Source organism: Sardina pilchardus, chromosome 20, assembly GCF_963854185.1.
Source record: "Sardina pilchardus chromosome 20, fSarPil1.1, whole genome shotgun sequence".
NCBI classification, from domain to species: domain Eukaryota; kingdom Metazoa; phylum Chordata; class Actinopteri; order Clupeiformes; family Clupeidae; genus Sardina; species Sardina pilchardus.
The window spans coordinates 13,240,075-13,257,143 of record NC_085013.1 but is presented as its reverse complement, the minus strand read 5'-3'; the positions used below and the strand labels follow the sequence as shown (position 1 = coordinate 13,257,143).

Here is a 17,069-nt window from a genome sequence, read left to right as displayed (position 1 = left end):
GTGATAAGCGGAGGAAAGGGCCAACAGATATCATGCATGTGTCCTTTCACGAAAAATCCTCATGAGCTAGGCCGGCAATGAAATTGCACTATTTGGTGTAAAAAACGATAGAAAATGTGCTGGCTTTTTCATGGTTAAGTGTAGCCAACGTAGAGTTCCGCTGATGCACATGTCTGATTATGCCTCTGAAGTGGCTCTCTGTTGAGTATTAGAGTTGACAGACTTTGACAAGATGTGTCCAAATTGCTTGGCAATCATTAGCATATTCAACACCTCGCTGCCGTGCTGTCAGTATTCATCAAGCCAAAGATCACCAGAGGTGCATTCTGGGAGCCTCCAGGTTTCGGGGTCATCTCTGGGCACCAGAACAGCACAGTAGAGGCTCTACAGTACAGTACCTCGCCTTATTGGAACCCACCCAGAGACTCCAAGAATGTGAAAAACAAAATGTATGCAAACAAATTCTGTGAGCATCCACTGGGAGAAATTAGTGATTGGCAGCTGAAGGGTCCACTCCCCCAAATGCACCTGCAACATGCGCTAATTAACCCAGAGTTAGCATAAATTAGCATGAGTTGGTTTGCCCCTGTGGTCCTTCCTCTGTCACTATGGTGTTTGATGGTGCTGGTGGCCTTCTGAAGAGTGCCAGTCCCCTGGGAGGTGGGTGGGAGTGAGAGATTCCGCATTCCTCATCTGGAGGTAGGCTACTGTACAACACAGTAGTGCCACGGAGGCCTGGAGATGACCCAGGAATAATGAGCTGGGGAAAGCTTACGCCAGGAGATGACAAGGCACTTTCATGTTCACAGATGTGGAGTACATGTGAATGCCATACACAAGCATATGACGGGAGGAAGGAGGAGGTGGTTTCACTAAGTATGCACAACATGGCTAGTCATTAAGGATCAGACAATTACATTTAAATTGGATTGTCCAAAATCCTTTATGGGATGCAGTGATTACCACTACTTTGTAAGCAGTTGACACGGGTTCAGTTTCCAAACATTGCATGGCTTTAGAAGTCACTTAGGATAGAAGCATCTGCATCTGCTACATACCAGTTACTTTCACCCTTCTTACCATTTTCCCAGTCATGGTGTTTTTTGTAACTTTAGACTAGTATAGAGTTTGAAGGTAGTGGTGCACTTCATTGTACTGTATGTCTTTGACACGAGTAGAAGGATTATGAACACTCATACTATTCAGTCATATCATTTGTCTATGTCATATGTAAATTCAGGGATAATTGTTTGATAAATTGCTCTGCAATGGAAATAGCCCTAAAAAAAAAAACAAGTAATAAAAGGAAAATACAATGGATGCAGGACTCCTGATGGGTATGGGAATTACATGGCATCATCATAAACCCCAGGGGCATTATTACTAGCGCTCCATGTGCATATATATGACCACATTAGAACTGTGTGAGCGCTGAATAAAGATGAAATAATTATCAAGATGATGTGGGAATATGACCATAATACATCTTGCTTTAATATGGTAGCAATTGAAAGAAAGGGTGACTAATGTTCATACTCACATTTGCCCACGCAACACCCATTAATTACATTATAGCTCAATATAATAGCATCATGAAATGGAAAATAACCAGACTCAATAATAATGACTGTGGCATTAACCACCAGGAGGTACAATGAGCGAGAAGCTCTCCATTGTAGTCATGTAATCAGAGCATGCAGGTGTTTTGCTTAGGGGATTATGTGCTGTGATGATACAAAATGGCCGTCCTTGATCATGACCTTCAGCCCTTTGGTGATGTGCACCATCAACAAGCCATCACTGCCTCCAGCTCTCACACCCCCACAGGGCAGCGGGGAGAGGACAGGGCAGAGAGAGATGTGAAGGTGGGCCTAATCTATCTTCATATCACTCCTTCCTGTGCAATTGCAAGGAATTGAACTCTTCAATAATGGACATCTTGTATGAACTAGGAATAAATGAAAATGCCGACCCTTACTCTTGGTATAATGAAGCTGTGTGTCTTTTGCTATTTTAGTTACTTACTTGTAAGAAATACCATCTGTTCGAACCTCCGAATTTGTGCACACCTCATCTAAGGTCACTGCTGAGGTCACTGTCTTTTGGGCTCTCATCGTCGGTTAGGCAACCTTAACGCTTGCCTAACCATGCACTGCCTTCAAGTCGACAATGGGGGTCCAAGAGACCATACTGTAGATCGAGGTCACTGCAATCATCAATACATCTCAATAGCGTCTTATTACAAAACAGTTTATTGTTGTATGTGTGTGTGTGTCATAATATAGCACAAATACAGGCATTAGACACTTTTTCAAATGAAAAATAAAAACTGGTCTTTCAAAGACCCTATTTGAGTGTACGACTGAATCATTCATATACAGTACGCTTAGCTGGCACTAAGAGCTACCCTTTGAGTTGGCACTGATTACACAGCTGCATATTGGCCTGCTTTTATAAAGGAAAAATAAAATATATAACAAGCAGGATCATTTGACATTTGGCATGACAAACATTTTGGCCGGTTGTTAAAAGTGGAAATAGCAGAAAACAACAAAGATATTGTACAGTAGATCCCTGTGTCATGTCATTTAATTAGCTTCATGGTAAAATGTAACACCTGGTCATTTGTTTGTGGCCATTTCTAATAACCACCATTCAGCTATTGGTGTTACTTTAAGCCTATGTTCATTCCACCATCACAGGTGATCATAGCTTACTTAGTTACTGTACTTACTTACATAGTCACACCTGGGACTGAACGATGTTCAAGCTCTTACTTAACCTTGTAAATAGATAGGCCCAAAGTGTGCAATAACTGACTTAATCTGAAGAGATGTGTTCACATTTTCCAAAATATTTATTTTTTGCCGTCTTTCTCAACTGACTAAAGCATGGTGTGCTGCCCATATGGGTCTCGATCAAAATAACACCTACAGTGAGTGAGCCCTGTCTTTGTCTTGTTGAAGAAATACCATTAAAGTGCCATATGAGATCAAAATCACTATGGCAACAGCTGCCACTGAACCACTCCCATGATGAATCTAGTCAATCTAGTCGGAGGAGGAATGTCTCTGTCATAAAAAATAATTACTTACTATTTGCATACAGTGACAAAACAATTAGGACTGTAGTCTTCTGTTGCTGTAGTCCACTCAGCACTGGTAGTTTAATAACCTGTGACAAAGGAACACCAGGAGAGCATTATAGCGCATGTTTGGGGACGGCCTATGAAGCTGCACTTCCGTGTTGGTCTTAATATGGCTGAACAAGGGAAGGGAGCTGCGGCTTAATGCACTCCATGGAGTTCTCAGATAGAACCCTCATTAAAGAAAGAACAGCGGGGCTCATGCAAAAAGCGCCACCCACCACAGCGGCAGCAAACACTGTTGTTTCAAGTCACCCACCTCCGGCAGTTGAATTTACAAGTTATTTATTATGTAATAAGTTTGCCAAGTGCAGAGCAATGCAACAGTAATGACCCGATTCACTTGGAACATTTCAAGATTCATGGTCCCTTCATCCAAATAATTAAGCTGCACTTTCCTTAATTGCCTCTCATCTATCTGGGGGGCGATTAAGCAGGTCCAATTCACTAACTACATCATAATCCTCTTTTAAGCCCCACACTCTGCTCTAGTGAAAGTGTGCACACACGATTTGAGTTGAGGGTAGTGGGGGGGGAGTCCATCCAGCTAAACTCGCATGGCAGTGAAGATCTGCAGGGGCCAGATGGTTATTAGGGTCTCGGTATCTCCATAGATCCAAGACAGAGTCACGCCACTGGACCACCAGGGAGCCTGGTGGTGCTGTAAAGTTTTAGAGCACCACCCCGCGTGGTCGCTGTCACGTACAGTATGTTCTCAGGGTCGGGAGGGGTGGGGGTGGGGGGGGGGGGTTCTTGGGAGTGGAGGGGTTTCAGAAGGTGAAGGCGTAGACCACCCCGACCACGACGATGTTGCCGATGGTGGCCACGATGGCGATCCAGAGCCAGATGGCGTCGCTGGACATCTGCTGCTGGTCGTCGGGCGGGGCCTGGGCGGAGGAGGCGGAGGCCGTCGCCACGTGAACGCTGGCCGAGGAGTTGAAGAGGGAGTGCTCCGTGCTGTAGTCGTCGTTGGGTGAGGAGTCCATGAAGGCACCTGTCATCACAGGGATCTGAGGAAGAGAGAGAGATAGAGAGAGAGAAATAAAGAGAGAGAGAAAGAGAGATGGGGAAAAAAGACGGGGAGAGTGGTGAGATATATTGCATATGTATGATCTGTGATATGATATGTCATAAAAAATGCATAACTTACAGTGGCGGTGTGGTTATGCAGTATATGCTTCATGCTATACAGTCTACAATACGATATGATGATCATTAGTGCTTAATGAGATCTATTACCCACATTTCCCTTTGCACTGACTCCATGAGTCCCTATGGACAAGCATGAAAACCCCACAGACACAGATCACAGAGTTTGGGCTATAGTTCAGTGCTGTATCAATGTATGGTAGTACTGCAATGTGCTATATCTAAACAGAACAATGACTGTAATGAAAAACAATGCATAGACGAAGAGGTTATATATCCTGTAACCATAGTTTCCAACACAACTGACATGGTTTCCACCACAGGCACATTCCTACCAGGTCAATGTCAGGCACAGAAACCTGTGCTTAATTAAGACATAAATAAATATTTGATGATATTTGGCGGCAAGGTAAAGTGATTTATCGCCCAAGACAATTAGTGGCCAGGCCAGTGGAGCGTGCGCTCCTAGTTACTGTACATACTGTATGAGAGAGCTGAGTGCAGTACAGGCACCGGCACTTGCACACTAGAAAACCCACACACTAGAAACCGCTTCCTCTCCCTGCCTGCCTCCTCCACCACCATCACCGCCTCCTCCACCTCCTCATCTCTGCACAAACACGGCTGAAAACAATGCTAAAAATACCTCAGGGCGAGATGAGACACACATGCCCCTGCTGTCTACACATCACTTTCTTTCTCACACTCTAACTCTCTCTCTCTTTCTCAGGCAAACTTTACATTCCCGAGCATATATCATATTGTCCATCTCTTTCTCTGTCACCCCACACGCATACATAAACATGGGATCATATAAAAGACTCATAACACGCACACATGATCACACCCTCGCCTCTCCCACACATGCAAGTGTGCGTGTAGATACGTATAGATATGAAGTTGTGTGAGAGGGTGGTGTGGAGGTATTTCCATGAATACATGACTGAATTGTACAGAGTCAGACATTGTTAGACTAGTTGTTAAAGTAAACAAGTCCATTATTTGGTACATAATGAGAAATAAAAAAATAAGCAACACATCCAAATGAGGACAAATATGATTCGAAAGCGATTTGGCACTATCCCTATATAAAGCCTGTTGTTTGAGGCATCTGATGCATGTCAGCACTGTAGATGCAGATGTAGATGCTGTAGATGCAGGCTACAGTGGCGAGACAAACGGGTCAGATAGCACTGTTGACAAGATGACGAAATGTTTTGGAGGTGTCTTTGCCAAAAGTATTTTAGTTGTACTGCAACCATAAGAAATAAATGTCTGTAGAATATCTCATGAATATCCACTCTAACACTAACTTCATCACTGTACCACAATAGTGATGGTTGTCATTGTAAAAATCAATAGTTATAGAGCTACCAGTTAGCATCTATGTGTGCAGTCAGGTTGTTTAACATGTCAGCCATTACAAAGACTGAATCCAAATTAAAATTCAACAGACCATGAATGCATTGATCAGCCAACCAATACCATACATTTGCAAACATTCAGGTAAAGAAATATATGTTAGTAATGAAGATCTGGTTCATAAAACTGGAAGACCCATGTGGGGAAAAGCACAAGTCCTTGTTGAGAGCCTTGTTGAATTTCCTGATTCTCCAGGGTGTATAGCCTACTCTACAATTTGAATTATACTCCACAACTATGCAATATGAATCAGAAAAAAAGTTGTATTGAAATTAATTGGATTCCCTCTGGAGAATACATTTGCATCTACTTGATGCATGTGAGATGGAATGAATGGGCGCTGATTTAGTCAAGGCGTATCGTTTGTATCAGCGCCAATTTGTGTCAGCGCTTGTGTAACCACAACCATATCAGAGCAATGCTTCTGTAAACACAAAAACATATCAGAGCAATGCTTATGTAAACAAACATACAGTATGTTTGTGTTTCACTGTACTCTTGATCATACCAGGGGCCTATATGCTGTACTGTGACTAATATGAGTTACGTGCACAGCTCATACAGTAAAATGCAGTTTTATTCAGTGGAGAATGAAAGCACAGCATGGGGCTATACGAAGAAAACTACAATGGAGAGAAATGCTCCATTCATATATGGATCCACATGAGGACGCTAAAAGCAAAGAAAAAGTTGCACTGCATTAGATAGCATTTGCATAATGGTTGTTATTTATTACTTTAGGAAGATGCCAGCCTTAACATTTGTGAGAAATAGTTCTTGAATTAGTCAGAGAACCCAAACTGGTGTGATGAATAGCCACGCAACCCAAGACTTTGCCGGCTCCCACGTCGGCCGAATCGATTTTCCTCCCCCCCCCCCCCCCCAAGAGGAGAGTGTTTCACTGAGAGCAGCGCCGCTCAATAGGACATGGAAAGAGGGGTGATTCCTTAGCATGCGCCTGATGATCACTCAATAATCTCTCCCTGTAGTGGGGGAGTAGATGAATCCACATGACAACCTATCCTCCGTAGGAAATATGGAGAAAAGGAAGGCTGTTGTGGTTATTTTTCTGCTTTTTTTTTTTATCAAGAATACTTTTAATTTGCTTCGCTTTGTTTTTATTTTCTCCAATGCTATGCCCAAACTTGTGGTGGAGATGGAGAGAAGCAGGAGAGAAAGAGGGAGAGAGAGAGAGAGAGAGCATTCAGCAGATGAAATCCCTGTCAGTGGTAAAGTGTGTTGTGTGAGTAATTGAGTTGTGTGAGGAGGTGCAGGCTCTGACAACAAAACAATGAAAAATTGACAGCGCAAACAATTAGAGATGATTCCCCATTCTGCCCAGACGGTCTTATCATGGAGGGGAGAACTCTCTAGAACTCTCATAGACATAGACTAATTTATATGTGTCTGAGTAGCTATAAATATTCAACCCGATAAACCTTGGACTGTACTGTACTCCCCTCTACCAAAACAGCGTGTTGGAGCCCACCCCCAGTTAAGGTCTGGTGCTGGTGACTAACATTAAAGAAATGCATGAGGCTGAGGAGAGCCAGTGAGGAATTAAAGCCCTTTAAGCTTCCCCAAAGATTCTGAGCCCCAAGTTTAATCTCCACTGAGGCGCCTGTGTTGCCTTCACATCCCCGACGAACAGAAGGCTTAAGCTGCCAGGGAGAAAAATGTCTGCTCATTGAAGAACTTCAGAGCTTTACATATTTCAGCAAGCTATTTTTAAGAGAAGAGTATTTCCCTTCAGGTGGGTAGCCACTGCTGGGTGCTTTGTCCTCATCGATGCCATTATCACCACCTCCAGAGCTTGCGGTTTTAGCAACTCTGATGGACTTCCATTGATTGGTGTAGTCTGAGAAGTGTAAATAAATAGTAAAGTCTTATTTCTCACCAAATACTTGAAGTTTGACTGAGTCCATAACTCTGCATACATGTATTTTTGAGAGGCCTCAGCACGTCTGAATCGGGTGTGAGTCCAGAGATATCGAAAAACTGTTTGTGTTGTACAGTGTGTCCTGCTTTTTTGAAGGATCTCATGAAATTCTGAATGTGCTTCCAACCTCTGGTCCAGTGGGAGTAACTCTGATGCCTTTCAAACTGTCTGACCACTGAAGGCAGCCTGTGCCTCTGAGGACTTCCCTTTTTCCTAGTTGGAGGTTGTGTGGTTTTCAAGGTGGTTTTTGGGAGGGAGAAAGAGATGCTCAAAGATGATGTCAAGTTTACCACTTAAACATATCAAGTCAAGTCATTTTCATTTGTAGCGCATTTTTGTATGCACAGAGAGCAACCCAAAGCACTCCAATATGTGCTTTGGATTGCATATGGACATAATGCAGACACAAAAAGAAGCCTACACGACTTGTTCTAGCCTGCATCTGCAATGTCCCATACTGTAGATATAGTCCCCTGTGACTGTAGGGCATTTCAGCCATTCAGATCAATATCAACAATACTACAATAATTCATACACACTTTTACACGTACAATAAGAATGACCTATTCAGGATGTTGTCCATGGGACTGGGAAATACTAAGAGAAAGGGAGAACCATTGCTCCAACATCCATTCCTCATGGGCAAATGTGGTCATGTAAAGCGTAAGTGAGTGCTGTTTATAGGTTTATTGTTGGTGCATCTGTGGTTCCACTGGAAAGAGCAAAGACCTGTCTTTTCCTCAAAGTGAAAAATTCACATCTTTCCGCCGTGACAACTCATTATTTTTTACCCAAACATGTAACACAATAGCAACACAACTTTCATTGTGAAAATTAGAAAGGTCTAGAACATGAAAGACATGAACATATTTCCCAAAGAATTATCTGCATATCAAAAATAATGGCAACAATATCTGAGATATTTACAATATCTTCTAGTGATAATGACTGATATCTGAACATTTCCACAGACTCATTAATGAAATAAAATGATACGTCTGATAAATATGACAGGAAATGTTTAGATACCACATACTGAAATATAACATAACTCTGATCTGGTGTCTGTGCCTTTAAAAATGCTGATGATACATTCAGTCGGCCTGTTGCCAGGGGGATGTCCTTAGCAACGAATAATGGGTTTTCCTGACAACCATTCGCGGACAGACAAAAGGATGTAGTAACGTCTTGGAACCGAGAACTCTTTCCACTCTATTGAGGACGATGGAAAGAGACTATGGAGATTGCATCAGGAGACAGTGTGTGCTTGTCTCTAAATACAAATAGCCACCGGGGCATTGTACCATTCATTACCATGGAGACATGTTTTTTTAAAAAAGGTTCTATTTGTGAGATGTAATGGGGGGTATCTTGATAGAGTGGCTGAAAGGGAGAATTTAATCATGTTGTATAGCATGTCAGAGCCTAGGTTGCTGAGAATACAAAATGAAAAAGAAGAAGAAAAAAACACACACAATCTTCTGTGTGCCTTTATCTGGGTCCACATTCGGTTCTCTTATCTGGCTGGGCTCAGAGTGATATTGAGCTGAGGTAGGGAATATATATTGAGCCTGGACTCAAGTAAGATCTCATTTAGAGAACTGTGGCCATCTCAACTCGCTCCACACATGGGGCGACCAAAAAAAAAGATGAGGGAAGAAAATCTAAAGCCAAATCTTTACTTTCATTGAACCGCCATTCACCGTCTGAGATTTACTGAGGTTTAGGAGTGATGAAGAAGCTCTGCTCGCAACAGTCCTGAATTGCAATCTTGCTGATGTGAAAACCTGTATATGTAGAAATGACATAACCCAAATCTTGGCGTCATAAGCCCGAGCTGAACATAAGACCTATATCCAAGTGGCCGTGTATGGTATGAGCCAGTTTCAACTGAGTTTCAAACAAGCACCACAGCAGTAATGGAAATGGAGATCAAGCCTACGGTATGGTAATATGAAAGTAGCCACAATCCCCTCCAGAGCGGCATGGATAAAGCCCGCTGCTACTCTGTGAGCGTGTGGCAGATAGCACAATGGAGTGGTGCAGCTGCAGGGCCCCGAGGGAGGCGCGTCACTCGGAGGCGGCGGTGGCCGAGGGTGCCGGGGCGTCTCTGGTGACATACGCTGCCCTGCTGAGCCCCCGCGGACATCCTGGAGCTATAGCGCTGCTCTGGCGCGCTGAGGGAGGCTTTGTGTCTGGAGCGCTCGGCTTCCTCCCCTCCATCCCCACATACATCCCTCCATCCCTCCCTGCCTGCCTGCCTGCCTGCCAGCCGGCCAGCCTGAGGTTCTCTCCAGAGCCTACACCTGTCAAAGGCCCCCCCACACAGCATACATCACCGTTAAACAGTGGTGCTGGAGAGGGGAGGGGGGGGGGCACTGGGAGAGAGGGATGGAAGGAGGTAGAGAGGCATCAAGAGAAAAGAAAAACGAGGCCCAGAAAGAAGGAGAACGACAGAGGAGAGGAGAGAGCGAGGGGATTGCCTGAGCCCGATACGTGGCCTCCATCAGTATTCATGATAGAATCCTGTCTGTCAAAAATGTTGCTTTTTGAGAGCTTCTTGTTTTAAATATCTACAGTATATACATTTGTTCCTTGGGTGCCCTTGACTAATGTTCTGAAGGAAAGTTGTTTAATATCTTTTAGCCTTTATCCGTCTCTCTCTCTCTCTCTTGAACTCAGAACTGAGTGCTTCTCCATGCTGTTTACAGGCCAGAGGGAAGAGAGGAATGAGAAAGCAACCACATCCTGCCTTGCTACAGCTCCTGGGCACTGACCACACTAAAGCACTCACCCACCATGAACAGAGCCCAGAGGCCCCCCATCCCACTTGAATCAGTCGCTCTGAAAAATAGATATGTGGAGAGTTCATTCAGCGCCTGCCTGGTATCTTTTCTTTACTACACTGGAGTGAAAGCCACACATTATGAAAGAGATCTTGGTGGAACCCGGTGAGGAGAGTGTGTTTTTTTTATAGGCTGTGCATGGCGCAAATGAGCGATTAAACTTCAGCAACAAGAGACATCAACACAGCTGCTCACAGAGCAATTCATCAAAACGTGTGTGACTCAGAACCCCCAGAGTCGTTACTGTACGTCCTGCCTGTCTGCCAACGAGGGATAATTAGCTCATTTGCACAATCACACTTAGTTACAGAGCCAGCGCAGGTGTTTGGCCACTTCTCCGACTTCTCATTTCTCACTGGGAACCCAAAAGCATCCGCACATTTCCCTGTCATTGTGGTTTTGTGTGGAGAGTAGGGTTGTCTCTGACCTCTGATCTTCAACATCATATGATCAAGGACACACAACAAAATACTTAAAATTGAACAAAATAATATTAAAATAAATGTAAAAATTCAGGCACAAAAGTAATAGTAGACCACCTTAGAGTGGAATGTAGTTACTCAGCATTTAAATTACTACTATAATATAATAATGTATGAATTATTATGATGAATGTATTCAGACCTATATGGAACTAGCTCTTGGGGGCTTAAAGTTCAGTGGATGTGCATACAGATGTGGCTGTACAGAGAGAATATTTCGCTTGGGGAGAACATAAAAAGCAGCACTTTCCTCTTAGCCTTTGTCTTATTAGGATAATCAGGTTTGCTAGGTGGCTGGTACACAAATAACAGTGACATAACCAGAAATGAAAGAATTGCCCAAGGGCACACAGTTGAACAGACAGCAGCCTCGACACAACTTCCAGGAAAATAGCCACTGGCCGGTGAACAGGAATGGACGTTCATTCATTTTGTCACAAATGAGCTAGAAACTCTTTTCTGGTGGGGGTGTGTATAATGTACCAGGTATAGTGAACGCAGCATGCTCAGTAAAAAGAAAACAGACAAGGCAATAAACTAACCAGTTTATTGGGGCTAGATTCTAATCTTGTTTACAAATGCAGGAGACCTCTCTGTGGAGAATGGAGAGAGAGCCAGCGAGGGTGGGGATGTTTGGGGATCTGTCAGACGAGGCTGACATTTTGAAGATGTGAGGGACAGCTTATGAAGCTGTTTGCTGAGAAAAATGTCCCAGCAAATGCTTGGTGATCTGAGCTAATCCACCTTGGTTTAGATTAAGCTCTTAGCAATGATGCACCCATCACCCACACACATCCTATCCAGTACGCACGCACACACACACACACACACACACACACATACACACACACACACACACACACACACACACACACACACACACACACACACACACACACACACACACACACACACACACACACACACATCCAAAGTCATACACATAGAAAGTCACAGAGAGACACATAATATGTGAGACACAACAGTGGTGACTCACACAGTAAGTCCACAGCTACAGTATTTGCCGTCTGTGCAGCTGTTGGGTTTGAATAGCGATGAGCGATGCACCCTCAGCACAGTGGCGCAGACGTGAATACCCCGGACGTCAGCTATGAGACCGATATTAGGAAACGCTTCTGTGTTGGTGTCGTCTGGTGTTCCCTCAGTGGCAGCTTGCTTTCTGTAGACAGCAGCAACTTCCCTGAAAGGCTCATTTAGAGCCCCGTTGCATAACGATATTAGTCTTTCAGCAGCAAGGAGTTATTCTGTAAAACTTTCCGTTTAAGGAAGGAAATTGGCTGCTTTAGCTTACAGTTGGGAGTTACTTAGAGGGAGCGTCTTGCAAAAGTGCTAACTTTAGTAGCTGCATTCGAATATGTCTGAAAGGGAAGACTGGAGGCAGGAAATGACTGATGAATAGATAGTGATATGGAGTAATATGCTAATATGCTGAGGATCTGTGCAGTTCAGTGGCATAATCTGAGGGGACACAGAGGGCCAGTAATATGAACACGGACACCTGTGCGGTCAAACGGACCCCTTACATAACCTCTTTGAGCTTGTGTAATGGAGAGACAATTGTTTGAGGAACAATGAGCCACACCTGCACATCTTGCTCTCTCTACCACCATCTCCAGATTGGGTTCAAGGGTCAAGGCTGTCCTATGGGGAAAAGGTTTTTCTTCCTCTAATGGTCATCTCACATTGGCATTCTTCTGATTTGGTATAAGCAGTCATGCTTTATGGAAATGGTGTCTCCTAAATGATCTTTAAGTTCAAACATTTTATTCAAACTTGTGAAACAGATGAGCCGATTTTGGAAAGCATGAAATGCCTAATAATGACGTTCACGTAGGGTTAAGAATGGCATTGTGCAGATTGAATGCACACATTTCAGCTTAATTAAATCATAAATAAATTATGGTATTTATACTCGTTATTATGAATATGAGTAATTATAAATGCCTGTGTATAAAAACATGTTATATCTGATGTGTAAGCTTCTCTATGTAGCGATAATTGACACTATCAATGTTGAAAGATTACATATTTAAACAGACTAATGACGTGTCTAAAATGTCAACAGTCATTACCGTGGTTTATGACATTCAGATGCAAAGCCAAATGACTCCTTTAAAAAATCTTGTTTGTGTATACATTGTCAAAACCCTCTCGTAGAATATTGCCTTACCAAGCACAGGTGTTTTGACATCAAGTATGAAACATACACACACAGACACACACACACACACACACACAGAGACACAGACACAGACACAGACACAGACACAGACACAGACACACGCACGCACGTACGCACGCACGGACGCACGCACGCACGCACGCACGCACGCACGCACGCACACACGCACACACACACACACACACAAACACACACACACGCACACACGCACACACACAACCCCTTCATTTACTATGTACCACATCATTAACAGAGCTTCCCTGGGCAAATGCACGGCACATCAGCGTGCCTCGCACTTCCTCCTTCACATGTGGACGCAGAAGAGCATGTGGATGGCGTGCTCAAAACCACAGTCATCTCAGAGTGTAATAACATGCGCATTCTGCAGTTCAAGCCAAACAAATGATCCGAATCCATTCCATCTCTTGGTGAAATTTGATTCTACTGCATCCACGGTGGCAGCAATGATGGCAGGGATCACAGCATGTTTTTCATGTCATGCCAATTTGCACACATGCAATGCTCTGACTGAATGTGCAAGGGTCATTCTGAAAATAGCCTGTCTGGTCAAAGCAGTAGACATTCAATTTAAATAAGATGCCACTGAGCTGCAGGACAGACATGGACAATGGGATCGCTCAGCTGTGTGTGAACTCACATATAGTATTTATATCAGTTTCAGCTGAGCACAAATCAAATTCCACTTTGAAGCCAAGTCTTTGAGGTCATTCTTCTCTGAAGCTGTATAGAAGAAACACCCCTCTGAAGAGGAGAGAGGATATGCTATGAAATCCCCAGTCTACTATGGTGCCCTTGTCATGCAGAGCTACTGAGATATCATGAGAGAGAATAGGCAACTTTGGGAAGCAAACACGGAAATATCCAGGAACTGCTGAACTGACAGAAATGAATTGCTTCAGAGTTTAGTGGTTCCAGCCCTAGATTATTTCAGGCACGGCAATATGCAACAGAAATACCAGAAGCACACAGCCACTCTAATGAAAGCATTTCTATCTCCTAGCAAAATCACTGCAGCTTTCTACCGTAACAGTTATTGCTTTTCTGTCATGCAAGTGGATATGGGGGGTTAGACTATGTGACAGAGTAAACATACAAAGTAAACATACCACAGAATAATGTCGTCCTTGACCTCTCTTTGCCAGATCCATTCTTTGACATATTACAGCACTTCTCAAACAATTAAATTGTCTAATACAAACACAGCTATAAATCCAAGCAACATGACCATGAACACCGATGAACATGTCAATTTCACGCATCTGAATATTGAAATATGGGCCCATCAATCAAAGGCATGCTGGAGTCTAAAAGGACAACAGCTGTGTGGTGATTTCTCCATGGAATATAGTGGGATGTTTAACACAATGAACCATCCAATGGCCTCGAGGAAGTCAGGCCCATTAAAATATTGCCCATAGGCTTCTACATGTGAACATTACATTCAGTCTTAATAAAAACCTAACATCTAAACATGAAACTAACAACATACGCAACTCAGATGCGATACTACAATATGAAAGATTGTGAAGTCAGCTTTTCAATTTTCTCATTTGTCTCATCATTTTGATATGTAATCAGAATATTACAGATTCAACAACACTGTACGCCACAAGACAACACATTAAAGCACCATGATCTTGGAGAAGAACTGCTCAGTTACGTGTAATAGCTTTGGCAGGTGACTCTCCACCATCATGTGTTCCAGTCATATTGAGAAATATGAAAGCCAGAGACTCTTCTGTCAAACGTCATAACAATACAAAACACGTCAGACATTATGTCAGCAGTCATAATTTGCAATGCGTTGGAAGCATCTTGTCATCCTTAAGAGACGATTCCACAGCATTTGACAGACATGACGAGCCTTTCAAGTGACACTGGTGTCCAAGACTGTACTGGGCTTACTCATGTGTCGAGGGCAACATTTCTCTGTGCTTCAACTATATGTGACAGCATGTGAGCCTTCAACTTAATGGAGTGTGACTGTTTCATTTGCGACCACTCAAGTGTTGCTTCGTCGTCTTAATTGGTAATCAAAACACATGGATGAACTGTTGGTTTAGTTCAATGATGCGTGGTCAGGCATGCTCTCCAAACACAAAGTGCAAAGAAGAGAAAAAAAAACGAGAGAAACTTGAATCTTGGTGCTCCCTCACTAAACATCAGCACTGACCTGAATGCTAACACACCTGCGTACTGTACATTACTGTCCAAATAACGCACAGGCAGCTGCCCCCTCAGGCAAAATCTATACAGTATCCCCATTGCCCACTCATCTCAAGTCTGAGTTAGTCTATTTGAAGTCATTCTGCCCTCAAAAACAAATACAGGCACTACACTGGCTTGAAGAGATATTCTCAGGCATGGCATGTGGTGAGAGCCCATCACTCAGCATGCTGCTCCTGCTGACAGGGGTGGATAAACAGAGATAGAACCCGTGTTCTCCCTGCTGAATCCAGATAACCAGGTTCTGAAATGTGTTCCATCAACTGTGGTTCATTTCGGTGATCTGTAAGGGGGCAGTGAATATCTACTCACTGACTGCAACTTTGTGTGTGTGTGTGTGTGTGTGTGTGTGTGTGTGTGTGTGTGTGTGTGTGTGTGTGTGTGTGTGTGTGTGTGTGTGTGTGTGAGATAACAGATACCCTAGACCTGAAGATAAGTACCACCAAAGATAGATTCACCCCTTAACTGTGACTGCTGAAACCCCATGAAAAACGCTATTTCACAGAAAAATCCCAAATAAAAAACCATCCCATACAATATCAATAAAACAACTGTGCCCTTGATGGTGTTGTAATACACTATATATAACCATAAAGAGATTATGCTACTTGTTAGATAAATCAGCAAGGTGAAGATGAGCCTATCCACCCTCTGTTTACAGCGGATGGGTGGTAGTTTCATCTGACCACTTACAGCAGCCAGAGGGCGTTTTTCTCCCGTAGGCTTCAGTAGCTACTGTACAATGTTCAACAGTCTAAAACATACATTGATATTTTTTTTGTTAAAGGCCAACTGTAAGCCTAGGTATTACACGAGAAGCTATTTGAAAACACATTTCGTGTTGGTTTTAGCTCTATTTCTAGCTTGTCATACCATAGAAATGTTCATTCCATTTTATCCAAACAAACATGGGCTACATTGTTAAACCACAAGTAGTCAACCTGTTCAAAATTTCCATCAGAATTACCATAATTGATCTTTAGTAGGCTATTCACTCAATAACTGGTACTGGTAGGCTAGACTTTTACAAGAAAAATAGTGTCCTTAAACTCTTTCGAACCACGCCCACATATTTAAAAACACAAAAGTTGTGTTTCAGTCTGCACCATGTCGAACTGGAAAACAAATGATTTGAGGCCAGACGTGTATCTTACCTGTGCTGCCATGAATGAAAGATCCATGTTTACTGACTGGAGAACCCAAATAGAAGTTACGTGGGGCTGCTTGAAGACGTCTTAGTATGATTTACTCCTCTAAACAACATCGACGACCGCGAATCTCTAAAGGTCCTCGCTCCATGGAAATGATGTCGTAGTCAGAGCAGTTTTGACGGGCGTCAGTTCGTCAGCACAACCCGAAGGCGAGTGAGCCGAGAGCGGGCGGGGATGCTGAGGCGGGAGACAGCACTCAGTGGGTGCGCTGTCAGGATGTGCAATAGTTAATCTCTCTCTCTCTCTCTCTCTCTCTCTCTCTCTCTCTCTCTCTCTCTCTCTCTCTCTCTCTCTCTCTCTCTCTCTCTCTCTCTCTCTCTCTCTCTCTCTCTCTCTCTCTCTCTCTCTCATACACGCTCTCTCTCTTTACCATCCGCTCCGTCGATCGGCCACGCTGTGTAGAACATTAATTGATTTCATACTGA

The 17,069-nt window shown here is 43.4% G+C and overlaps 1 protein-coding gene across 2 annotated transcripts; it reads right to left on the bottom strand.

Moving 5' to 3' along the window:
- Window positions 1-2,152: 2,152 nt before the first annotated feature.
- Window positions 2,153-16,790, bottom strand: LOC134067736 (uncharacterized protein C14orf132). Of its 2 annotated transcripts, XR_009936551.1 has the most exons (4): window positions 16,588-16,790; window positions 3,655-4,155; window positions 3,096-3,174; window positions 2,153-2,206 (listed from the first exon to the last, which is right to left on the bottom strand). XR_009936551.1 is itself a non-coding variant. In XM_062523151.1 (2 exons), the coding sequence occupies exons 1-2, from the start codon at window positions 16,612-16,614 to the stop codon at window positions 3,916-3,918; spliced, it is 267 nt and encodes an 88-aa protein (XP_062379135.1). In that variant the 5' UTR covers window positions 16,615-16,790; the 3' UTR covers window positions 2,246-3,915. The 2 variants fall into 2 exon arrangements, 1 of the variants encoding a protein (XP_062379135.1); XM_062523151.1 differs by lacking the exon at window positions 2,153-2,206 and having other exon boundaries at window positions 2,246-4,155.
- Between the last annotated feature and the right edge of the window lie 279 nt (window positions 16,791-17,069).

Excerpts from the sequence above, each read along its gene's own strand:
- LOC134067736 (XM_062523151.1), bottom strand. The coding sequence starts at position 16,614 with ATGGATCTTTCATTCATGGCAGCACAG. Across the intron at positions 4,156-16,587 it reads TTTCATTCATGGCAGCACAG|ATCCCTGTGATGACAGGTGC; the intron begins GTAAGATACACG and ends TCTCTTCCTCAG.